The sequence below is a fragment of the Papilio polytes genome, unplaced genomic scaffold, assembly GCF_000836215.1.
Source record: "Papilio polytes unplaced genomic scaffold, Ppol_1.0 DF823731.1, whole genome shotgun sequence".
In the NCBI taxonomy this organism is placed as follows: domain Eukaryota; kingdom Metazoa; phylum Arthropoda; class Insecta; order Lepidoptera; family Papilionidae; genus Papilio; species Papilio polytes.
The window spans coordinates 2624164-2642873 of record NW_013525473.1 but is presented as its reverse complement, the minus strand read 5'-3'; the positions used below and the strand labels follow the sequence as shown (position 1 = coordinate 2642873).

The following is an 18710-nucleotide window of genomic DNA, read 5'->3' as shown; positions in this document are numbered from 1 at the left end:
CAATGACAGATAATAAAACAAGCGATGAATGTGGGGCGCGCTGATGCGGCCAGGCGAATGTAACTCAACTGTAGCCTATAGCCTCCCGCACCCGCACCGCCCAAGCGTTATGCTTTCATCATGTTGAAATTTATACTTAATACCAGTTGTAGTAAAAACTAACCGATTCTATGATTCTATTCGTCGGAGTAATTATTTTAACTAAACTAGACCTCGGGACTGCAATGGTGTACCTACATAATAAGAAACATTTAAGTTGTAATGTTGTACTTTCAACCATTGTTAGATAAAAATAGTTTATCATTTGAAAAAAAATACTTTATGTTTTCACTATGCACAAAAATCTAGAAAATGACTGGATAACGGTGAAGTCATGTTAAACTTTCATTTATTTTTTCACTTTCTATTGGCAAGTGTAAAAAGAATGTTACATACAGTACTACATTGCGTTTAGATACAAATGTTTATTATACATTAAACAAAGTTGCAAGATTCGTAACATGTGCTCATAATACGACGAATGTTGTCGTAAAATCTTTTATTGTATTTCGATATAGTCCAAACACCAACCTGTGTTATAGTCTCAACGTTATTAGTCTTGGCGCTGAGATATTTTTACTTCCCCATTTAATCTTTACTGTCAGTAATTATAACTAAGTCACTTTTTAAAAGCTATAGCAATCAATCCAATCACGAGGTTTTAAGAGTCCCTTCTCAGATATTTTTATTCTATTTCATCATCTACCACAGAAGTGATGCTTAGTCTATTAATGAATAATCACTCACTCAATTTTAAATTACTTTACAGCTTTGCAGCGGGAAAGTCGGACAAAGAGATACTGGACAATCTACTAAAAAACTCCCGCTATGACAAAAGACTGCTGCCACCAGTAGATGGTAAATATACTCATTTCTCTTATAACTTGTAGAAAAATAACTACATAAAACATGTATTACTAAAATTTGTAAATTATCTGTGGGTGCAGGCAAAGGTAATTGGCTGTATTTATGTGTGGTACTAGAATTTGAAATAAATATTGCAGATCCAGACTTTTGTTGTGGTCTGACATCGCCCAATGACAGTCTGACGAATGATAAAGTCGGACTGTCGTCGCTCCGGCCGCGGTCACACAATCGCGGTGTGTTGTGTTTTATGTTTTTGAAAAGAGAAATTCTTCTAGAGTTTACTATCACTGCAACTTTTACTGCACAAATCTCGAATGATACTTGTAAAGAATATTATAGCAACTGTAGTAAGATATCTCGCTTTAGATAATTCCTGCATAATCCACAATCACTTGTCTTTTTCAGCACTATTTGATGTTGTATGTAGACGCACCGTTTTATTATTTTATTTATTACAGTAACTATTTAATAAAAAAAGAAATAACTAAACGTATATTTTAAACGTTTAAATGATGAACTTTTTATAAAATTTATGTTTTTAAGCGCCTTATAAACATGTGATTTTCTCTTTTCATAAACAAAAAACGCAAATAAAAAAATTGCTTTGCAATTACAACTGTCTTTTCACACTTAAAAAAATTGCCGTATCATGAAAGTGCTCGGAATTAGAGCCATTTTTGATCTTGTCGCAATATTATTTTTATTTCTTACTTTCAGTTTGTAATAATCTTCAACAAAGCATGAATAAAAAAATCCTTATCAACGCTAACTGTGATTATTTTTAAAGCCAACTATTCTTTCAACATTTTGTTGCGTTTGATTTTAATTATTCCTTTCTCAAGTCCCTTTGTATTATAATTAAAACATTGATAATGGATAACATCAAATACTACAAAGTCTACCATATTTCTATGATTTTCAGGTGTCCTCACCGTAAATGTTAGCGTGCTACTTCTTAGTTTAGCATCTCCAGACGAATCTAGCCTTGTAAGTTGTTTTTCTTCCCCTAATTCTTTCCGCAGTAATCATTGTTTGCTTAGCTTTGATTGTTTCATGTTTCTATTTGTATTTGTTACTAAGATGTTTGATACTTTCAGAAATACGAGGTTGAATTCCTTCTTCAGCAGCAGTGGTACGATCCTCGACTGCGTTACTCAAATCAATCTCATTACGACTTTTTAAATGCCATCCATCACCATGAGGACATCTGGTTGCCGGACACTTATTTTATAATGCACGGTGATTTTAAGGTCAGAGAACTATAACAGTTATATTACACTATAAATAGTTGATTAGATTAATGTATGTCTGAGAACAATAGTAGTTTAATACGTGCTTATAAATCGATGATATTTTCATAACACGTGTTTGAACATATCATTTTAGTGTTTTATTATATTTCAGGATCCAATAATACCGATGCATTTTGCATTGAGAATTTACCGCAATGGTACAATCAACTATTTAATGCGACGGCATCTTATTTTGTCCTGTCAGGGGCGGCTCAACATATTTCCATTTGATGACCCATTGTGTTCATTTGCTTTAGAAAGTAGTGAGTAAACTTTCATGTTTTTTTATAAATTATTTTTACATGAGATAACAAAATTAGCTGCTAGTAAGCATATTTTAAATGTAAAAATGATAACTAGGCTAAAATACAAGACCTGTAAGTAACTGAATGTCATATAAATAAATAATAAAGAATGTTATTAGCAATAACGCTATTGTATCTTATAATGTTAGAGACTGTATTTAATGTACTCGTAGCCTTAGAATTAGGATTAGAATATTTGAGAAGGTAAAAACATTTAAAATTTATTTATATTGATTATATTTATTTATTTATATTGATATATTCCGACTGAAGATTAAAGAATTTAATTCGTATAATTATGTAACTAAAACGCTACTTACTTGTTTTAAATTTTCTTTTTAATTCCAGTATCGTACGAGCAATCTGCCATTACTTACGTGTGGAAGAATGATGAAGATACTCTACGAAAGTCTCCGTCGCTAACAACTCTCAATGCATATCTTATACAAAACCAAACCATTCCCTGTCCGATTAAGGCGAGCTGGAGAGGTAAAGTACTATTTTTAACTTTAATATTACAGTTGCTTACACAACATTATTTTTTTTTTATTTTTTTTTTTGTTATATCGGAGTACCTTAGAATATTCATCCCATGACCTTTTTTTTTGTTTAAAGCACACACTTATACTTTGCACAAGGAAGGAGAAAAAGGGATCATTTTAACTTAGACATTCTGATTAACTCTTTTCAGCTTGGTCTTGATTTGTGTCACAGGTTGATCTGTTAACTTCATTTGTTTAAGTAGTAACGTGAGAGCTAGTTGTGTGTTAGGCGTTTGACTGTTTAAAGGCTTTACCATAAAGTTTCTTAAGGAATCAGCTAAATGAATTATTTCATCTGCATGGTAGCAAGTTGTCATAGTAATGTTTATCAGTAACACTAGTCTAGTGTCTTGTTGCTATTTAACTGTTTCAAAATAATAATGTAGAATAGAATGTAAGAATCTGTTAACGTCTTTGCAAGCAGCTGACGGTATTTCACTTTACGAGGACGATGAAGAGCTGACATGTAATCTTTGCCAGAGACGCTTTGAGGAGCAAGGTACTTGAATAGCATTGGACAAAACACATTCTGTCCGATGCGGAAATTTTAAAAAAATAATCTATTTCACCGCTTATGTGTGAGTAAATGCGCTGTTGTGTGATTTAAAATTAAATAGCGTAAAACTAAAACTGGCAAGATTATACTTCAGTATGTACCAGTGCTGTTCCATTATTCACTCTCATGGACATTCCAACTTATTTTTAACAAATTATCATCTGTTTTAGTGATTCCTATGCACGATGTTGTGTCATTGCACGTGGTATAGTTTGTCTGTTTGTTTATTGAAAAGTAAAATTGACACTTAGGAGTATGCGCTCGAGAATACTGAAGAAACACAACACGCGTTACTCTTACATACGGAATGTTGATTGATTTACATATCTATTAGTTTTTGTGTAGTTCTTGTATATAGCAATAACTTTCCGTTGTACAAGGCCACTGAACGGAGTTATTTGGAATTAGTTTATATTACTACGTTACATTTTTTTTAATACACAACTAATATTTCTAAATTTAGCAAACTTATAACAACTTTAGCCCATTTTCCAACTTTACGTTAAATTATAACTTCACAGGTAACTACAGCTGTCTAAAGGTGGATCTAATTTTCACCAGAGACCGAGCGTTCTACTTTACCACAGTGTTTATTCCTGGAATAATTCTGGTGACCTCCTCTTTCATCACATTCTGGCTGGAATGGAACGCTGTGCCGGCCCGTTCCATGATAGGTAAAATGGCCGGCGATATCATTGTTCTCGGTCTTGCATATTGCATCTCTACTCTCTGTCTGTCTCTTTCTTTCTGTTTAGATGTGGCTGGGGCTGTAAACATGACACGCTAATACTTTCCTTTTGCAGGTTACCCTTACTATTGACAGTACGTTCACTGTCAACGATCACTCGCAGCGTAGTTTTAGTACATTTTCACTTTCTATTTAGATAATGCTTAATATTTTTAGGTAATTACAGCTGTCTGAAAGTGGATCTCATCTTCACACGAGATAGATCATTTTACTTTACCACAGTTTTCATTCCGGGAATTATTTTGGTGACATCATCCTTTATTACTTTTTGGCTGGAATGGAATGCAGTGCCCGCTAGAGTAATGATAGGTTGGTCTCTTTTTTTGTTGCGCGTTTTTTTTTTGTTTTAATCATCAGAATAGTATCAAATCCATTATTTTCCCTTGGAATTCTTCAACTTTTTATAACGCCCGTAATAATTCCAGCATAACACTATCAACATCTTACTTTCTTTTACGCTTCCTTATTGTTAGTTTTAATATTATTTGTAGATGTATTAATTACAAATATATTGCTTGCATGGATTTAAAATATTTGCAGATTTTAACAAGTTTAATTGGTTCATTATAATCAGGAATCGATCAAAAATGCATAACTTTACGTCTAATAAAAAAAAAACTAAAAATAACTCTGCTATGCCAGTGTTTTTTTTCCTTAAATTTCTCAGTGCTTTTACTAGCTATATTATATTGGGTGAAAAGTTCGGCATTTCTTTGTCATATAACTATAAAATGGTGTTAAAACAATGTTTATCCGGAACACAGGGGTGACCACAATGTTGAACTTTTTCACAACATCCAACGGTTTCCGATCAACGTTGCCCGTCGTGTCAAATCTCACAGCGATGAATGTATGGGATGGAGTTTGTATGTGCTTCATCTACGCATCGCTGCTAGAGTTTGTCTGCGTCAACTACGTAGGCAGGAAAAGGCCCCTGCATAACGTTGTTTATCGACCAGGAGAGAATCCTGTCACCCAGGTAAAATTCCTCGATGTGTTTATTTTATTAATCTGTTATTGCAAAGCACTTTCTAAGCATTAAAAATCCCTTTATAGCTTTAATCTGCAATTGATTAAACTAAATGTGCATATAACTGCTTTAAAATATATCTAAATGTTTTAAATCTTTGTAAATTCTCCATTTCTTTTTTTCCTGTACATTTAAAAATGTAATCTAATATATAAATGTTATATGTTTTTCATGTTGTTTGTTATTCAATTTTTTTGAATAAGACAGCACTTTTTGATGTTGACCAAAAAATATTAAGAATACTTGATGTATTTGCATAATTTTTCTCGGTGGATATTTATTACTTATACTCTTTGCAATGTTTTCTTTCTATCACCAATTAGCATGTAATTCAATTTACTTTTTCACTGAATTTAAAAGCATGATTTCAACTATTTTTAAATGTGCATGATATTTATATTTAACTCTTTCTTGTCACATCAGGAATTATTCGATTTTCATTAGCGAACACATCACTAAAAATCTATGACTATTTGGTGTGGCCATTTTTAATTTTTGTTTATACATTTTTTGTGTTTGAAATAGAAAACATTGCAAAGAATGCGAGTACGAAAAAATTCTAACGTTACATTTGTCGTATCTGGCCACAACAATAGTCTGTGTTCACTGGAGTGCACCGGTACGGTAGAGCATTTGTCACGAGTGAACAAATCGTCTATAATGTGTTCACAGCGACTGCCCGCAGTTCTGAGCAGAATTGGCATTATACTGGCCAGCCCTTTGGTAAGAAACATTCGCCATTCTCATTGGCACCTTCCGGAATTGACACTGTTATATTTCTTATGTTACATGTATACTTTGTATATTTATTATCTGTATAATCGAGCGAATGGATTGGTTGTTAAAAAAATCAATAAATTGTTTTGTTGGTTAGTTAAAAAAAATATTATTTAAATTTACTATTCTAGATTCGGTAGTTTTACGAATTTTTTTCTTTTGGTGTTAAAACGAATGCTACTATAATGGTAAAATATTTAATAAAACTTTATCGGCTATTTAAAAAAGGTTTTTGTTTTTAGACGTCTTCATAAACGTTGTAGTAATGTTGTTCAATCTGAAATGTGTTTTTTAATTCCTTCTTTAAATATATTTTCAGAATTACTATATTTATTAATTTAATAATTAGATCTGATTCTTATGAATATAGAAGAAAAGCACTATCAACATTTAAAGTAAGCATGCTTAGTAGCAATTTATAAAAGTCTAAAGAAAATAATATGTAGTGAAAATATCCGTCGCAGTTATACAGAAATAGTGCACCCCTGAAATAACAATAAAGAAATATAACAGATTTCAGTACTTCAGTACCACATTATTTAAATAACAAGTATTGTATCTAGCATGCTGTAGTTTCGAAAACATGGGAAGTTTTATTAACAAATGCCTTCAAATGGTGAAAAGTTCCAGTCTGTTGTTAGATTTTAAGTAGTGTTTTTTTTACCATTTGCTTTTATCAGCATTGACAAAAATACAATGTAATTGACAAAAATTCCGCCAAAAACAAGTCGTATTTTTGTCTTTGCGAATGTTTAATTTTGTCGTGTTTTTTCCAAATTATTTTTAAAGTAAGTAAATTGGATGTAAGGTATTGCAGTAATTTGTATATCACAAATATGTACTGTCCCACTGAAAGCAAATTTAAGGTAAATAATTCAATTTTATGATTATTCAAATCATAAAAAAAAAGAAACAAACCAATTAAAATTATATTCATTTAAATAATTTCGTATGATAATACGTAACTTCCCCGCCCTAGTTTTGCAGTTGGACAATACAAAGTATACCCAATTTAGATATTTTTGCCAATCACAAGCAGTTTAAGAAAATTTTGAACTAATTTGTACAGTATTCCCACATTTCTATCTAAACTTGCTAAAACATTGTATTAATTTTTCCTGTACCCCTATTGCATACGTTGCATGTTTAGTTCAGTACATTATATCAAACGCTACATCATTATATACGTCACTTCTAATAACGCAGAGAGTTCTAGAAGAAAACAATAATGATTAAATATAATTATTTTAAAACATTCGGAGAACCTCATAGTGGCATTACTGTACAACTTTTTTTATTATAGTGGTAGTTTAAAATAGATTTTCAGCTTTAGCTTTAACTACGGTTTTTAAAAAAGGCAGGCAAATTAAAACGCAAGCATACTTCTGCGTATTTGTCGTCCCCAAAAGAGAAATGCGAAATAAAAATTAAGGAGTTAGTTTTACTTACTATGGATTGAAGAGCTTAAGTCGTAACTCAGCGAAGCTTCTGCAGATCACGATAATGATAAGAAAGTTGAGCTTCGCGATATTATAGTAATATTTTCATTGACTAGGAGGCGATGGCATTCCTCCATTGGGCAAAGTCCGATCCGCCCGAGCCGGAGCCCGGCGGCGCTGTAAGTGACGTCACTGTCTCTGACCACTCGCCCCGAGCATTAGCCAACTGCATTCCATCTTTGTTCTGTATCACAATAAACTAACGAATCATTTTCATTTCAATGCCTCTTCGGATCGTCACAGCCTGTAAGTAGCACATGTTTCCACTACCATTAGACTATAAATGAATTTATAAGTACAATTGAATTCTACAAAAATATCTAAATTTTGACATTACCATAGAATAGTTCATTTCTTCCATTATAGAATTCACTGGATTTTTTATTAACGGTAGAAAAGTTAATTTTACTGTAGCCATTATCTCAGGGTGACAAAAAGCGTGAGTCGACGGGCGCTGCCGATCTCGTGTCTTGCGCGACGTGCGCGGGCCCGCCCGGTTCCTGTACGCACACCGCCAACAACGGCGGAGTGGCCGAGGTAAGAATACCACCTATTCAGTTATCACTCGAACGACACTCACACCCACATAAAACCGCTTTAGTCACAAATAAACTTTTTATTTCTCAACTCATCGGCTTCTTACAACGAAATTCAGTTCTACACTCCAGTAAATATTACCGTGAATTCAGATTACACAACTCACACGAATATTAGTTTCGTTATTTCGTAGATTGTTATTCCATAGGATGTATTTTTTGTTTCGCGGCCATCATTCATTTGCAAATTAATTTCTTTCAGCCATGTTTCGTCCAGGTCCGCAAAAAAGAGCCTCCTCACCCGATCCGCGTAGCGAAGACCATCGATGTGATCGCTCGCATCACCTTCCCCACTGCGTACGCGGTCTTTCTTATCTTCTTCTTCATTCACTACAAAGCCTTCTCTTAATGCCGCCTTTTCCGCTACCCGCTGCAAATTGCTTTTATAAAGTGGACAATTTTTAGTCTCTACATATTTTGTATTCCTTACTTTCGTCACGGCTACGTAAGTACGAAGAGAAGCTAAACCACACGCGATACCTAACGAGATATTTTTGATGAATTTCAATATTAAATAAGAAATTGTGATTGACATTGTTTAAGATATTTAAGTCAATAATATAGTTTTAAGTGAATATAAATTAGTGCAAAAGACTACAGTTGCAGCTTAAAGTTGATGGATATGATAATGCCTGAGATTTTTCTACGAGTTTTGAAATAGGTTTTAAAATGTTCTTATCGATGGACGTTAGAGAAAAACGTGACGATGAATACTTAAATACAATATAAGAGAGACTAAAGAGGGATCAAACACAAAGAAATTTATTCTCAATTACGTTGTGATGAATTAGACAAGGATAGAACATTAAGGTCGGAATGCGATAAAACCGACATCGTAAATAACATTTAAAAATAAATCTATTTCAAATCTTAAAACAGTCCAATTATTATGAAAAATCTCTCATGCTCATAGATCATAGAATAAGAGTAGAAATACGTTATAAATTTTATATGCCATAGACAAATCACTTTAGATATGTAGATCATTCATTCTATTATAATCACGTTCGTTGTGATCTATTGTTTCGTGTATTATTTAAAAGTTGCTTTATAGAAGTGAAGCTATATTAAAGAATGTATTCAATTAGATGTAGATTATAAAGCTCAAAATGTAATTATATCTGTAAAGTCTGATATACTTCAAATAGGACACTGAATTGTTAAATGTTGCCACCCAAATCACTTGTTGCCGTTTTGTTTTGTTTAATCCATAAATATCTGCGATCCGAGCGTCATTTGTTACCAAATCCCAAGTAGTTAATAATAATGTCCAGCATTCACATCTAGCATTCACATCTAGCAGAAATCAATGAAATTTTTTATTCAGGGAAAAGTGTCATGAATGGGGGCACCATATTGGGGTGTGTATGTGAAACCAATTTAACTGCCAACAGATACCTAATGTCCTGATATTAACTGTAGGTATTGTAGATGTAAGGGCCTTTCAAATATGTATAAAGAAAATGTTTTGGCATAAAATATAACTCTCTTGTATTCACTTAGTACTTCAATTTGAAAAAATATATTTTAGAGGTTGGATTTTTACTTTTATTCATTTATAAAATAATGATTGGTTTCAAAAATAAAATTCTAATAACACGAATACTTTTTTACAAAAGGACATATTTAATTGTAAATGGCAACCCTACAGAAATATAAAATACTATACCTTCAGCAAAGACGTGTATATTATTATTGTATTTTTTAATTTCGCTCATTAGTGAATATTCCCAGAATAAAAAGGCTTTGTCTTTTTGTTGTAAGAAATATACCTTAAAACAGTGTTACCGTTTAAATGTTTTTTTATTGATTTAATCAAATATTTTACACGTTGCTTTAATTTTAGTTCGATTGATTTTATTAGCTCCTTATAATTTATAGAAATGTTAGCAAATAAAACATAGTGTTCAAAGCATTTGGAATTGCCGGTAAAGATTGTAAAATGATTTTGTTAAGAATAATACTTAGAACTGCGACGATCACATACAATGGTCATAAATCTGAGTATAGATAAGTACATAACATAAAGATAATAGAAAGAGCCAGAAATGTACAAGTTTTTTAACAATTTCATGATAGCAACCAAACTTTATATCGGTTTGCAACATCGGACGAAACTCTGCGCAAATCACACTACAAGTGTTTTCCTCCAGCTTAGCGCCTACGCAGACAAGCGCTCTCAGCTAACGACGAAATAAAGTTTGTGTCTAGTAATTGTAGTAAGTATTTTAATTAACATCAATGAAATAAAAATTGTGAAGTATTTTCTCATAAAAGGCATGTGATGAATTGTGGTAAGTGTTTGTTATTCCGAGAAAGCAATTCAATATGGGCAATTAGCCCATAATGCTGCCTTGTTATAACTATATATATCGTCATGTATTTGTAATCCATATAAAACCATCGACTTATGCCTTTTGCTTAATACGCGGACCAAGGTGTCAACTGTTTCGAAAAGTAATTATATTTAAATATAAATGTAAAGTATAGTTAATTGTATTGTATAAGAATACAACACGTCTTGGCTGTGCTTTGAACATAAATTGTATACTTTATATATCGTGATTATGTGTACCAATGATTTTATTGTGTTAAGTGATTTATGTGTACCTAATATACCGCTTTAAACTAAGTGAAATGTATTTGTATGCTTAGCTTTTTGTACGATTAAAATCCATAATGATTTTAAGTACATTAAATTAGAGAATACTCTTTTGTAATAGAGAATTAAACATTTCCCTTTGCGTGAAAGTGAAAAGAACATTGCAAAATTAAATGTAACTGAAAATTATATTCTAAAATTGTAACTATTTTGTGTACAAAGAAAATCCGTATCGATGACAAATTAATATTATTAAGTACAAAGTTAATACAAATCCATTGCCTCATGTTATTAAACAATTTAAAAGCTATTTTAGATTTATTTTACAGTTTTAATGTCAGAAAAAATGAAATCTAGACGAGCGAAGCTCCATCGCCAAATAATAAAGATTTTATTTATTGAAAAGTAATTCAATCTTATGTTTAATTATCCATGTTGAGAATGTTTTTCAAAGTTTATTATATGTTACCTTTAATAGAATAGAAATCATTCCCTTATGTTATAAAAGTGATAATATACTTTAATCGATGTTGTTTTATATTATCTATGTATTCGAATGTAAGATTATAAACATATCATTCGCTTTATAAGAAATAAATAACTAAATTATTGCTATTATCTGTTGAATTTTTCTTAGATATATTTAATTTCTATATCGAATTGTTATTCTAGTTAAAATATACATTGATACATCATAAATACCTCTTTAACGACATAAAATTATCTCAAAATTAAAAAAAAACACGTTATTATTTTGTACTATTCTTAAAACTTCGTGTTAATAATGATCAAAACTGTATTTGCAAAACAAAGGACGCAAAAGATCCTAACTTTTAAATAGACAATTAAATAGTCATAATATAGTCGGATTGTTATTCAATTTTGTTAAAATAAATACGTATGTTACATGGAATTCATAAGCTAATTTTATTACATAATTGTTTGAATATTAAAAATTGCCTTAAAATAAATTTTATATAGTGTTCATAATATAAGTATTTAGAAATTTATGTAATTATTTTATTTGGCGTAATAAGCGATAAGATATACGTATATTGTAACTTTTTGTTATTATAAAATTTAAACCTATTCAAAACACTTGTAAGGTTAGTTGTGTGAGGGACACAAGCGTAATTTTTGTACCAAATTTGTTTGGCTGTCCGTCCCGTTGTAAATAATAATAATTGAGTATTCCTTAAAATTATAATAGATTGTTTAAATTCCTGCATAAGCTGATTAATCAAGAGCAAAATTGTAAAGCTGTAAGGCGATTTTTTTCTTTAACACAAAATTATTTACTAATTCCGACTTACTGCCGCACGCAGAGTTGCACTCACTGAGATTCATTCAGAAAGTACCTTAGAGTAGATTTTGAATGAGAAATCTACACTAAGCCACAGTTTAGGTAATAGTTTATAATAAAAACTATTATGTAACTGGATCTTATTTAGTTCATGTTAATAAAATAGAAAACCATTTGTTTAACTTGGTATTGATTTGAATATATATTGAGCTTTTGGTTTCCTTAAAATTGATTTTCAAAACATAGTAACATAATGTACAAAACAAAATTTAATGTCAAAATTATTGTTCATTAACATTCCCTTCGGATATGTATTTTGAATCCGATAAAACAGTATTATATGAAATCTAAAAACCCGTGTATTTGCGCATATTTGGTATCTCCATCTCAGCAAAAACTTCATTGACATAGCCAAAATATATAGTAAAACTTAAATAAAATCCTATGCCTCGGCTTGTTACTATTTAAAGCCGTTCGTAACATTACACGCGTAGTTTAATGCACTCGCGTTTGCTCTTGTTTTCAGTATATCTCATGTTATTGTGCACGAGTAGTGTTCATATGAATAAAATGATTTAGTGACCATTATTATAATTTATAGCATAAGTAAACATAAGTACATTAAGCATTGTTTAGATAAAACTTGAAAAGACATTAGTGAGATAATATACACGCAGTAAATCCTCGGAATTATTACATTTTTGTTTGCGTTAACTTTGAGATTATATTTTTTTTGTGGTTATATAATTTTATCAGTACATTTTTAGAATGCCTCGATGAAGATTCGAATCTACATGTTTATTTTTTATATAGTTCTGAAAATTATGACTTTCTGTCAGCTTTACATATAACATGAAAAACAAGTGTTACTCTAGTATTTTAAACTAGTCTGTATAATTTTTTATATAAATATTATAGTAAAGCAACGTAATGTTATTGGTAATTGAGCTAGAAAGCGACAAGTGAAGCTTGCGATATGTAAAAAATCATGAAGTTTGAAGTAGTTAAAAAAATATTATTCATAAAATTCAATATGTTAAAGTATAGTGGAAAACAGTCATGTTAAATTAATCCACATTGATATGCCTAAGCAATTTAGTTTCCAGTGGTATAAGTAAAATGGGTGCAATGAGAATATATTTAAAAGTAGTATGTTTTTAATTTTTTTGGCACGCGTCGCAACTGTATATAAAATTAATAGGTAATGCGATCAAAGGTTTATATTGTGGCATTGTAAATATTTTTATTGTAAAATTTATTAATTACAATTTTCAAATAATACACAAATTCTAACCATATGACGTTTCTTTTATTGAGCCTTAATAGTTAATAAAAGTTCTATACAATACATTATTAATATGAAGTTAAATGATGTATAAAAATATATAGATGGAAGTCCACAAGTTAAAAACTTTTCTAGTAAAAGGATGTTAATTGAAATTTTGGGTAACTTGACACATAAATTAATTCCGCTGATGAGTGTGGTGCCGAAGGCCTAATTAAAGTCCCTTTGTCTTACCACCTTTTTCTTATAAGGAAAGGATGGGAAGGGAAAACGTATTTGACGGCGGAGGAGAGACATAGGAAGAGGAAATATCCTCTTTATGTGCGTCTCCTCTTCCGTCCATTAAGGGTAGGCAACGCATCTGCAATTGCAGATGTCTATAACCAGCGGTCGCTTCGCCATTTTGGCGGATTCAGGTGGTCGCTTGCTCGTTTGTCACCTTATATTAAAAAAAATCATGTACAGACTAAAAAAACATTTAATTGAGACTTGGTTTCACTGAAGTAAACACATTAATGGTTTGTGGTCATTTATTAATTTATGTCATCGTTATTTGGCTTAATAGACTCGTAACCAGTCTATTTCCTTAAAAAAAATCAATGTCATTTTGACATTTACTTTGACGGCTTTATTAATTCTATAATTTCAAATTGCAAATTGCAATATACTTTAGCTTCAATATTTATTGCAACGGATTTCGAATATATACTCTAAAAACACAAAGGCATGTTATATAGTAGCTACAGAAATGATATTTTTAAATCTATGGTCGATATTAGAATGGTATCTGAGGCCTTTCATCAAATGGTTCTTTCGTAAAACGACGCGTTTGTGTGAATTACAACGAATTTGTTATGGAGATAAATCTGGAGCTGCAAGAACGTGCAATATTGAGAAGTCTTTAATGCTTTCACGAACACAAAATGTAAAAGAAGTAATTTCTTATTTGGATTCCACAGTTTTGGAGAAGACTTTCGTTCCAGCCAACTTTCGAGATATTTTAGACCCGTCCATATCAATTATATTGAGAGTCAAAAAAATCAACCCGAAGCTTCATACATCGTTTGTCACCTCTTTTAGACGGTGTTTAGAGCAAATTTGGAGTTACAGAAGTCTATTAGATGATGTGGAGGATCTTCGAACAGTTCAATTTGATAGTAATAATGAATTGCATGAAGAAAAGCTGTTAAAATTGTGGTCCCTTTTGGTGCCTGATACACCACTGGAGAGTAGAGTTACTAAACAATGGCAACATATAGGATTTCAGGTTAGTTATTTGCTTAACTCACATACTATTAATAACTCACATACTTTACAGCTGATGATTGTTTTTACCTTTTTTTTCAGGGTGATGATCCCAAGACTGATTTTCGAGGAATGGGAATGTTAGGACTTGAAAATCTTCTATTTTTTGCTACAGAGTATCAGGAAATATCAAGTCATGTGTTAAGTCATTCACTTCATCCAACATATGGCTATACTTTTGCAATTGTTGGTATTAATATAACTTCAATGGCTTACTATCTATTAAAAGATGGTTCTGCAAAGACATACATGTTTAATGAAAAGCGATGTTTACCAAGCATACATTTATTTCACAAGTTTTATTGTTATTTATTTTATGAATTTGATAAGATGTGGATTGAATCTAAACCAGAAAATATTATGGAATTTTCAATGATTTTTAAGAAATTTGAAATTGCAGTTCGCAGTGAATTGGCCGACCCTGCATCTGTTTTTAGAATAAAAGTAGAAGTTGACACTATATAATTATTTAGTCTAGTCTTATTTATTATTTGCATTTAAAATTTTAGTAAAATTTACATGTGACACTGAGTCCAAGGAATATTAATCCTTAAACTCTGTGGACAAGCTCTTTCTTTTAGTGATAGTGTGCAAAAACATGACTCTTTTACATAATTATATTACAAGACAAAACTATTTATTACAAATGAATATTGAGTGGGAAGCTTGCTTTTCTGAAATATTTCACAGCAATTCATATTTTCTCTACTTAGGAAATATTTTTACTGTTACTACTTCCCAGACTAATTGAAATTTATTTCACTTGTTTTATTTTTATTGTACACACACAGTCTAAGCAATAACTGAAGATTATATTGTAAATATTTTTTTTAAGCACAATTATATAGATTTTCAATAATTTACGGCTTATGAGAATGCACAATGGATTTTGAAATATACACTTAAAACATCGTTTTTTATTTTATTTTAGATCAATAAACCCAACCTACAAAGAAGCCGTCCATTGTAAATTGGTTTATATTTCAACAAGTAAAAAAAAAACAAATTCTCTATTAAAAATCTAACTCAATGGACCTACATGAGCTATTTTAGAAATGCTAAGGAATTAAAACAAAATTATTTAGATTGAAGCTAAGCAAGTGAAATCACAAAATTTTACCTTTGAATTATGACCATGTTTTGTTACTTTGTGTTTTTATAAAAACACACATTCTATAGTAATAACTCAATATAAATCTTTATAACCTCCTGTAGTAAATGTTCTTAGTGAAAATTATTTTAAAAATAGGGAAAAAAATGAATATTGTACATATTTTATTTTCGTATAAAATTACAAAATATATAATTCATATTCAAAACCAAAGCACCAGTGACAGAGTCATTTAAAAAGCTAGGACGGATCTCTTATACAAATTAAAAATTACCACAAATAAAGGAATGCATCTTAATTTTTGTTTCCTATTGTTAAAGTAAATCAGAGAGATCAATAGGAATTATTGCTTTTACAGCTAAAAATTGTGAATAACAAATCAAGCGATTTTATTTACTCTTTTTATCTTTTTTAACTTCTTTTGGCTTTGGTTTTCTGGCCTTTACTAGAGCTATCAATGCAGTAATAGCAACTAAGCCAAATCCTGCTAATCCAATTTGCCATATCCATGGGTATTTTGTTAATATATCCAATCCAAAAGCAATGCTGAATTTCAGCATATCAACTGACCAATCCACAACTTCATCACTGTAACAAAGATTAATACATAAGAAACTGTGTTAGAGGGATTGCCTTATAGGCATACAATTTACTTTAGTTTTATTATAGTAATAAGCAACAATCAATCAAGTGTCCACCAGAAATTTGGCAAAAAAGGGAAGCGGCCACTGTAAATAGACATAATCAACAGAGGTGATGCACGGAATGAGATATCATCCTTCATATAAATACCCTCATGTCAAATCCACTTATCTATACTTACAAAGGTGATGCAAGAAGAGGGACTACTTCAGCTTTAGCATTTTTGTACCAATCTTGTGCAAATGAAACAAATGATTTGACATCATTCTTTGGTAAGTCATATCTGTAGACTTTTCCTAATCGGAAGCTGCAACAAAAACAGTCCCAATATAGCAAAGTACTCAATGGTTATTGGTATACTCAATTTTGAAATTTTAATTAATATTAACACATCACAAAATTTAACACACAAAAGTATACACCAGCTGGCTGATGTGTAGTACTTTACATACTAATGTTACAATATAAAAAATTCACGAATTTTCGAAATGAGATATATAATTCATTTTTGATTCTGAAGTTATATACTATTGGTACTTATATGCAGTGAGTTACATAAAATACATAATACTCAAACTTACAATAAGAATGATGGTAACTTAGATATCTTAAACCGTTTTGCTGTATTCAAACCTGCCAAGTTGGCATCAACACGCGCAACATTTATACGGTTACGCAGAGTGGCGCCCACACTCTCCCATACTGCATGCAACCTTTGACACTCCACACATGATGCACCATAGCTGAAATAAAAAATGATTTACAACAAAAAACAGATTTCAGATTGTTATGAAACATGTGACAAATATTTTATTTCTTTATACAGAGTTGTGTTTTAATTATTAGTAAAAAACTGATGAAGTTAAAAAAATGTATGTTATTTCATTTCAGTTCAGTTTTTTAACTTACATACATGTATGTAAATCTGCCAAGAAACCACAGAAAGCCTGATGTGTATGGGAATGGAAAGGAATAAGGTAAAGGGTTACAAATTGTAGAAGAAATGTAGCAAAAGGTTCTCCTCAAATTGAACCATTTTAAAAGCAGCCTTTAAGAAAATAGTTTGGGAACAACCGTAATAATTGCAGCTATAAAAGCCACATAAGGCCGTTAAAGTTTAAGAAGTAAAAAAACTTGACTTACAACATAACAAACCAATCTCCAGTTGTTGCTCCAGTAGCTGCTTGAGTCATGTGCTCAAATATTTTATCTGTAAGCTCCTTGACAGCTGGAGACTGATTTTTTTCAAAGAATCCATACAATTCACTTTCTTCTGGTTCTCCTGTAATATATTAAAAAATATACATACTTCATCAGAGGACCCATATAATATTATATACATCACCACACGTATTACAAAAGTATTTTTTTTAGTATTAAACTATTGCTTACCACTGTATAACAAAGGAACACCATGTCTAAAGAATACTACAGCAGGCTCTTTACTAGGACTGTACAAACGAACTAAATGACTATTTTCTGTCTTCACTGTAAATGCTTCGAGGTGCTTTTTAAAATCCACATTTAAACTATCTAACAGCTGTTCAAACTTATCACATGAGGGACAATTTGCCTTAGCTGAAAGAAAAAATAGAACTTTGTGAGTTTTAGACTATATTACATGCTGAAATTGTATAAAGTAAAAATTAAAGAGAAAGACTGAATATTTACACTGAAGGTTAGTAATAAGAAGGTAACTAATAAGAAATACAAGTTGTTATAGAGAATCCGTGTGTTATAGACAGCCGTGGTCGTTGGATAAGGTTAGCTTTTGCATCGGCCACTTAAAATCGGTTGAAAATAACATTTCTTGTACTTACAGAATAAGACAATAAGCTTCTCTTTTTCTTTGATAAACGATAGCAACTCTTCGTCGCTTACATTCTGTAAATCGGCATAAACAGACCAAGTGCACACAAGGAGTATGAATAAAAATTTTAATGCCATCTTGAACTCCTGCTTATGTTAAATGCCCTTAATAACCTTAATACTTATTACTTAGTATAAACATGATAAAACTGGACAGAGATAAAGAAATAAAGCGAGAATGCACTACAAAATAAACTTTCTATCAAATTACAGACGTGAATAAATTTGAAGACGACAGTGACAGCTGTTCTGATGACATCCAAAGAGTTTATAAAATGATATTGACACATTTTAACTATGTCAAAGTCAAAATTAAGTCGAATAGGTCGAGATCGAGACGAA

General features: G+C 31.0%; 4 protein-coding genes across 11 annotated transcripts in view; 2 read left to right on the top strand and 2 right to left on the bottom strand.

The window, feature by feature from the left end:
• The window catches only part of LOC106103777, a 38928-nt gene extending 31139 nt beyond the window's left edge, over positions 1 to 7789 (bottom strand). Inside the window, exon 1 of the transcript XR_001225634.1 lies at positions 7606 to 7789. The gene's annotated coding sequence lies outside the window, so the exon portion shown is untranslated. The remainder of the gene's footprint in view (positions 1 to 7605) is intronic.
• The window catches only part of LOC106103775 (glutamate-gated chloride channel), a 12262-nt gene extending 2454 nt beyond the window's left edge, over positions 1 to 9808 (top strand). The window contains exons 3-14 of one of the 8 annotated variants that reach the window (XM_013283642.1): positions 809 to 897; positions 1829 to 1893; positions 2004 to 2156; positions 2311 to 2461; positions 2852 to 2992; positions 3470 to 3544; positions 4123 to 4275; positions 4506 to 4658; positions 5114 to 5328; positions 7899 to 7901; positions 8082 to 8192; positions 8454 to 9808. In XM_013283642.1, coding sequence (XP_013139096.1) covers positions 809 to 897; positions 1829 to 1893; positions 2004 to 2156; positions 2311 to 2461; positions 2852 to 2992; positions 3470 to 3544; positions 4123 to 4275; positions 4506 to 4658; positions 5114 to 5328; positions 7899 to 7901; positions 8082 to 8192; positions 8454 to 8600 — 1456 coding nt within the window. In that variant the 3' untranslated portion in view covers positions 8601 to 9808. Of the gene's footprint in view, positions 1 to 808; positions 898 to 1828; positions 1894 to 2003; positions 2157 to 2310; positions 2462 to 2851; positions 2993 to 3469; positions 3545 to 4122; positions 4276 to 4505; positions 4659 to 5113; positions 5329 to 6051; positions 6103 to 7711; positions 7902 to 8069; positions 8193 to 8453 lie in introns of those variants that run through there. The other 7 variants (XM_013283643.1, XM_013283644.1, XM_013283649.1 and 4 more) reach the window with 7 other exon arrangements.
• Positions 9809 to 14089: 4281 nt separating this feature from the next.
• On the top strand, positions 14090 to 16103 carry LOC106103747 (ELMO domain-containing protein 2). Its single transcript, XM_013283601.1, has 2 exons — positions 14090 to 14708; positions 14789 to 16103. Exons 1-2 carry the CDS (start codon positions 14190 to 14192, stop codon positions 15209 to 15211), a joined length of 942 nt encoding a protein of 313 aa, XP_013139055.1. The 5' UTR covers positions 14090 to 14189; the 3' UTR covers positions 15212 to 16103.
• On the bottom strand, positions 16009 to 18631 carry LOC106103748 (thioredoxin domain-containing protein). Its single transcript, XM_013283602.1, has 6 exons — positions 18320 to 18631; positions 17892 to 18077; positions 17643 to 17781; positions 17081 to 17242; positions 16681 to 16806; positions 16009 to 16445 (listed from the first exon to the last, which is right to left on the bottom strand). The coding sequence occupies exons 1-6, from the start codon at positions 18444 to 18446 to the stop codon at positions 16247 to 16249; spliced, it is 939 nt and encodes a 312-aa protein (XP_013139056.1). The 5' UTR covers positions 18447 to 18631; the 3' UTR covers positions 16009 to 16246.
• Between the last annotated feature and the right edge of the window lie 79 nt (positions 18632 to 18710).

Coding starts and splice junctions, on each gene's coding strand:
- LOC106103747 (XM_013283601.1), top strand. CDS start 14,190: ATGATATTTTTAAATCTATGGTCGATATTAGAATGGTATCTGAGGCCT. Junction 14,709..14,788: donor GGCAACATATAGGATTTCAG/GTTAGTTATTTG, acceptor CTTTTTTTTCAG/GGTGATGATCCCAAGACTGA.
- LOC106103748 (XM_013283602.1), bottom strand. CDS start 18,446: ATGGCATTAAAATTTTTATTCATACTCCTTGTGTGCACTTGGTCTGTT. Junction 17,243..17,642: donor GGAGATTGGTTTGTTATGTT/GTAAGTCAAGTT, acceptor TTTTTATTTCAG/CTATGGTGCATCATGTGTGG. Junction 16,807..17,080: donor AAGTTACCATCATTCTTATT/GTAAGTTTGAGT, acceptor TTTTTGTTGCAG/CTTCCGATTAGGAAAAGTCT.